General features: G+C 37.9%; 1 protein-coding gene across 3 annotated transcripts in view; it reads left to right on the top strand.

Annotated features, from left to right (window-relative positions):
- ACSBG1 (acyl-CoA synthetase bubblegum family member 1) overlaps nt 1–5,858 on the top strand; it is a 68,970-nt gene extending 63,112 nt beyond the window's left edge. For all 3 annotated transcript variants that reach the window (XM_073303550.2, XM_073303551.2, XM_073303552.2), the window contains exon 14: nt 3,588–5,858. In XM_073303550.2, coding sequence (XP_073159651.1) covers nt 3,588–3,664 — 77 coding nt within the window. In that variant the 3' untranslated portion in view covers nt 3,665–5,858. The remainder of the gene's footprint in view (nt 1–3,587) is intronic.
- Nucleotides 5,859–5,866: the final 8 nt, after the last annotated feature.

Here is a 5,866-nt window from a genome sequence, read left to right on the forward strand (position 1 = left end):
AGGTATTTAAAGATGTATTGTGTGCCCAGGATCCTAGGGGAGCCACACTGAGGTAACTCAATTCAGGCAAACTGCAAAGAATGGGGCAGGCAATCCCCAAAGCTGGTGGATATTCCAATACTTAGATTTACCAAGTCAGCACAAAACAGCTTCTATAATACCTCACTGGTTACCCAGAAGCCAATGATACAGTTCCCTTAAAGTAACTCAGCCTCCACCCAGACACCCAAGTCAAATATGATGAGGATTACTGAAAATCTTATTCATCATATAAGAAAATTCTACCAATCCCAAAAGATCAGACACATTACCTCCCAGATTAATGAATATTCCAGTAAGTGTGTAAGGACACGCTTACAGCCAATCCTTATTAACTAAACTCAAATCTATTAAAAAAGAACATATTGGTTAAAAGATCAGTATACATGCAGACATGAGTACCATTCTGAGATCAGTTTTATAGTAGAGATGGTGAGCGTTGTAGTTCAGAATTAGTCCAATGTTCATATTCAGGGTGATCCAGGCAGGACTGGAGATGATTTATGACTCAAGCTTCCCCACATAAAGCATCAAGCAGATCTGAGATAAAAATGATCAGGACCCCAGACATCTTTATACAGTTTCAGGCCTTCTCTTTACAGCATGGAGTCCTTAAGCGAACAATAGGCAATCAGAGAGACTTTGAAGTAGACCTATTTCCTAAGCATCACCGGTAATTAGCTACATGGATTAACATAAAGCAATTGCCTGTTTTCCAACATTCACAGAGAGATGAATACAGTAATATTATTATTTTTACAGTTCATTTAAATGTTAAGATCTCCTTTTGATCTCTGAATTAACAGAATACAGCATAGACAGGAACCGTTTGGTTACATGTTAACCTCAAACAAGATATAAGTACACACATACAATTAGTATCACCTCTAATTGCTAATAATACAGGTTTACATTTCAAAGTTCTAGCCTATGTGACATACAATGGCCCTAATTACCATTTACATACTTTTCTAACATGTCTCTAAAGGTTGAATTTGGGTCATTTATCCTGCAGGATGCTTACCCTTTCTGGCCGTGTGTCACATATTGTATGAAAGATTTACACTGTTGCCAAATACACAGAAGATCTAGTAAAGGAAGAAAGGGACCATGTCAAAGGTGGGAGGTTAATATACATGTGGGGGGTCTGTTTCTGTCAGTGTTAGTTTCTTCCAGGTTATAATCTTAGCCTTGAGCAGCATCTTGGATAATACTGTCTAGCGGTAAAATTTTCAAAAGTGCCAAAGTCACATGCCAGTTATTCAATACCAGAATGATTTCCGATCAAGTGAATTTGAACTGTGCTAGTGGATGAAAAGTTTGAGGCCTTGATTCCTTCATTCACAACATTATTTCAGAACAGAAAAATTCTGTATTCTAGTTTGTGGCTGAACTGAGATGTCGGAAAAATAACAGTGTGGTATCCATTACATTCTATTTCTTTAATAATGCAGACAGCATGTCGTCCTTCCTCTAACCTTATAGGGTTATAACAATGGGGTGTCCTTTATAGGAATGCGGTTCATGTTTACCAAGTAGATAGATATGACTTTTTTCCAAGAAGCTGATTTTTTTAAAATAAAGTGTCTTGGGCATAAATGAATTGTGGGGCCCATCCACTAGGGCCTACTGGAGGTTGTTGCAGTTGTTTGGGAAATAATGCGTGCATTTCTACAGCCCTGATGACTTATTTCTTTCCACTCAAATCCATCCACACCATAGCTATAGTTACCTTCCCTGTCTACTACATCTCATCCCACTGACTTAAATCCCTCCAATAGCTTCTTGACTCATTCTGTCTCAGGTTGAAATTAAGCTTCTCCTTCAAGGCTCTGTACTGATACCATCAAATGATTAGCTACACCAATTATACTCTTAGCATGCATCCATGTGTGTGAGAGTGGATCCTTTTTTGGTAGCAGTATCCTCTATGGCTGCATCTGCTTCCTTCCACCCTGCTGACTAGTGTAGCTGAGGGCATACTTAGTTTCTTCTCTCCATCCATTCTGACTCAGTTATCCCCTATAGTCTCCGTGAGTGGAGTAAGCATATATCTCCCAACTCCTATTTCAGCCCTGGCTACAGTAATGCTGAGTTATTACATTCCTTGCTCCGTTCAGTATTATAATGATTTTGTCTTTAGTGCATATCACATGAGATTGGGGGAGAGGGGATAGAGAGAAAAGTAAGCAAAACACAACCTCACAGAAAGTAAGATGCAATTTTTGGGAGGACCCTGTGAGTATGTTACTCTAGGTTATTTGAACCCAAACCTATGGTAACTAATCTCTGTTTTCCAGGTGATATCAGGAAACAAATTGGGGGGGAACAGCACCTCCCTCTGATAAATGACGGGTATACATGAGTGCTTCTACCCAAAAATCCTTGTTTTTATTGAGTACAAAGCACACATCTAAAATAGAAATAACTTAGAGCACCCCGGAATAGAGTTACCCGAAGTCTGAGGCAGTATCCAGTGACAGCAGCAGGTTTCTGGTGGCTGGCCTTCCTCCTACGCGCTGGGGAGATAGCTGTCAGACTGCAAGCTCATAGAAATCCTCTCAGAAGAACTACTCCAAAGTACACACACTAACTAAATTCTTTTATACGTAATTCAAAACAAAGCATAACTCAAAATAACCCCTAATGGGCTGACCATTTCCCTAGCAACAGCAAAGAAATCTCAATTTCTTCTTATCAGTAAAGCAACTCTAGCAAAAAAACGTACAGGTAGGCACCCAGACCAAGGTCAGCTATCCTTTAATACTACAGCTGAGCAGATGTTTTTGTCTGCCTAAGCAAGGCCAAATTCTTTCTCGCGATGTGGGGTCCTCGCTTCCAGCCCATGGTGGCTAAGTGCACAGGTGGCTGCAGGTTATGTCAAGTCCAGGGCTCTTGTAACAAGTAGACACAACCCTGCTAAGGGCAGGTCTACACCAGAAGTGCTATATCGGTGTAACTGCATTGCTGTAGTGTGTCTGGTGAAGGTGCTCTATGCCGATGAGAATTCTCTCCTATCGGCATAATTATCCACCTCCAGGAGAGGCAGAAGCTATGTCAGTGGGAGAGCGTCTCCTGCCAACATAGCGCTGGTGTGAACAACACTTAGGTTGCTGTTACTTTCATTGCTTGGGGGGGGGTGTTTTTCACACCCCGAGGAACGCAAGTTAGATTTACTTAAGCAATAGTGTAGACCTGCCATAAGAGAGGGCTCTTTAACTAAGGACATTAAGGGAGAAAGCTTGATTAGTTCTCTTAAAGTATTACTAAACTGGGCAGTAGCTATTTTGTTACCTCTGGTCATGAAGCCTGACATTGCTTTGTCCACAAATCATTTGGACTGAACTACTTTGTTTCTGCCCCAGCTATTCTACAGTTCCTATGAGAGATCAGCCCTTGAAGCAACAGGAACATCTACTAGTCAGTCCCTTTGCAGGAATGATGTACTAGGGCTTGTTGACCCTCCAGCTAGGAAACTTTGCTGTAATTTCTCTCTCCTCTTGTAATCAACTTTGGTTTGTTTTTTGGTGGTATGTTTTTTGTTTTAGGTCCTACGATGAAATTAAAACGACTTGCTGTGCTTGAAAAATACAAAGATGAAATTGATTCATTTTACAAAGAATAAAGCTAGTCTTCGTGCCAAGTATTGTCTGCAAGTTTCCCATGAAGCAAAACAAATTCACCAACTCTGTGTTGCCGGAAACAGCTCCCAACAAATGCATTTGAGGATTTACTTTTTTAGGCTAGCACACCTACCATTTGTTTTGCACCCTATGCAACAGGCATTAGAAGAGAAACATCCATATAAAGATCTAGTTGTAATTCAGCCTGCAAAGTAATAAAATTTCTTGCTACAGATAAGTATTTATATTGCCCGTCGTGAATATTTTACTTTTGGTCTTAAATGAGTTAAACTTAATGACATACTAATGTGGGTTTAACTGTTTATTGTAAGGATGTAGCTCGTATTCTTATGGGGGGGGGGGTAAAAGAATAAGAGAAGACTAAGCAACACCCTGATGGATATTTCCTTACAGTTTTTATAGTTCTGTAATAGGCTAAATTGATTATAATTCAAATGTTTGGTAGACATAACTAATCAAGTGGCACTGTTTAATGAAACTGTTACATCCTCATGGGGCTCAATGGCTATTGATACTAACTGAAATTAAAACATCAACAGCTCTATAATGTTTTCAGTGAAGAGCATCTAAATAATCTTGTACCAAAAGAAATGCTACATATTGTGGCCTAATTAATTCCTCTTTCCAGCCTTGTAGCTTGTCAAGTGAGTTCTGGATTGACCATCCCAAAAAAAGACAATGAAGATTTTTTCAATCTTTGGTTCATGCTGAAAGACACTTCAGTTTAGCATTTCCCAAAGAGTCAAGTGATGAGTTGGTGGGCATGAACAGAAATAGCAGCTCAAGATCAAAATCTAGACCAGGTCAAAGGATGTCTCACTCAATGCAGGGGCCCTGATTCAGAATGGATAAAAGTCATGATTTTAAAAAAATATTTAAATGCAGGTTTATTTAAACAAAACTATTTAAAATTAAATTTAAAGTGACAGTCTCTAAAAGCCTAAACTTATCTTTTAATCATTTAAATTAAAAATAAAGCAGTACATTTGCTGTTGAGTTTTAAAGACAATCAAAGCACTGAATTGGTGGGAATTTCTGACTATGCACTTGGAACTAATTTGTTAAAATACTCAACCAGCTTTTGACAGCAGTAATCTTTTCTGCAGGTGTAGAGGGAATATTTTCTTCATTTCTGTTTATTCAGCTAGTTCAGTTCAATGACTAGTTCATTCAAAGTTAAGAAACCAATTGGAAGTTGGAAAAAAAGAAGAGCTTGTTTTCCTCTTCCAATCTAACAACTAGCTGTAAGAGGATGAGCTTTACTAGTACTAAAATCTTCATGGACATAGTGACTAGAAACAATCAGTTCAATTCACTTATTACAGATACCTCCTTTGTTTAATAAATCAGTTCATTTTAAATGCAAAACATGTTTTGACGAGAGAAAAAGTTTGTACCCAGCACATAATGTAGTTTAATAAAAAAAAATGTAAATGCTGTTTGTGCAATTAATTGAATTTGGATTTCCATCTAAATAAATCTTGACACAAATTGCAAGTAAAAATTTAAGAATCTGATTAAATTAAACTATGTAATTGCTTAAGTGTACAGCTAGTGTATCCTCCTGCTTAGCAAAAAGAAGGAAGTTTAGAGTAAAAGGTTCTATTTAATTGCGAATGATTGTTTTAATGGTTACCAACAAGAATCACCCTTTCTTATAACTGAAGTACTAACGCAAAACAATTAAAATCAGTGATTTAAATCAATCAATCCTGTGCTGATAACAAGCCGGAAAACTAACTGTAATACCAGTCATCTTGAAGTTTTCCATCTATTTGCAGCACTTTGCAAAATGCTTACTGCTAGGATTTTGAGGTGTGTGTGTTTGGCTACTATGTCCCAACAACAACATTTGCTTTAAACACACGCTTGTTAAGAGTTTGAAATCTTATTTATATATTAGATCTTTACAAACCTGTGGTACACCACCTCCTCCCCACCAAACCAAATTGTTTAAAGAGCCTGATTTTGATATCTGGTCCTTATCAAATGGAGGATAGCACCATATGAAGTGGAAGTTCTACAAAAAGTTTGTCCTTTACTGAAAATCATGTTACAGCAAGTAAGAAAACATGCTCAACTGTACCTCCTCTATACATAACTGATATTTGCAATAAGATGTATCTACTCAAAGCATTAAACAAGTCAGCAGCCTAGGCTTATAAAAAACACAACAAATGGTA

This window comes from Lepidochelys kempii, chromosome 10, assembly GCF_965140285.1.
Source record: "Lepidochelys kempii isolate rLepKem1 chromosome 10, rLepKem1.hap1, whole genome shotgun sequence".
NCBI lineage: Eukaryota > Metazoa > Chordata > Testudines > Cheloniidae > Lepidochelys > Lepidochelys kempii.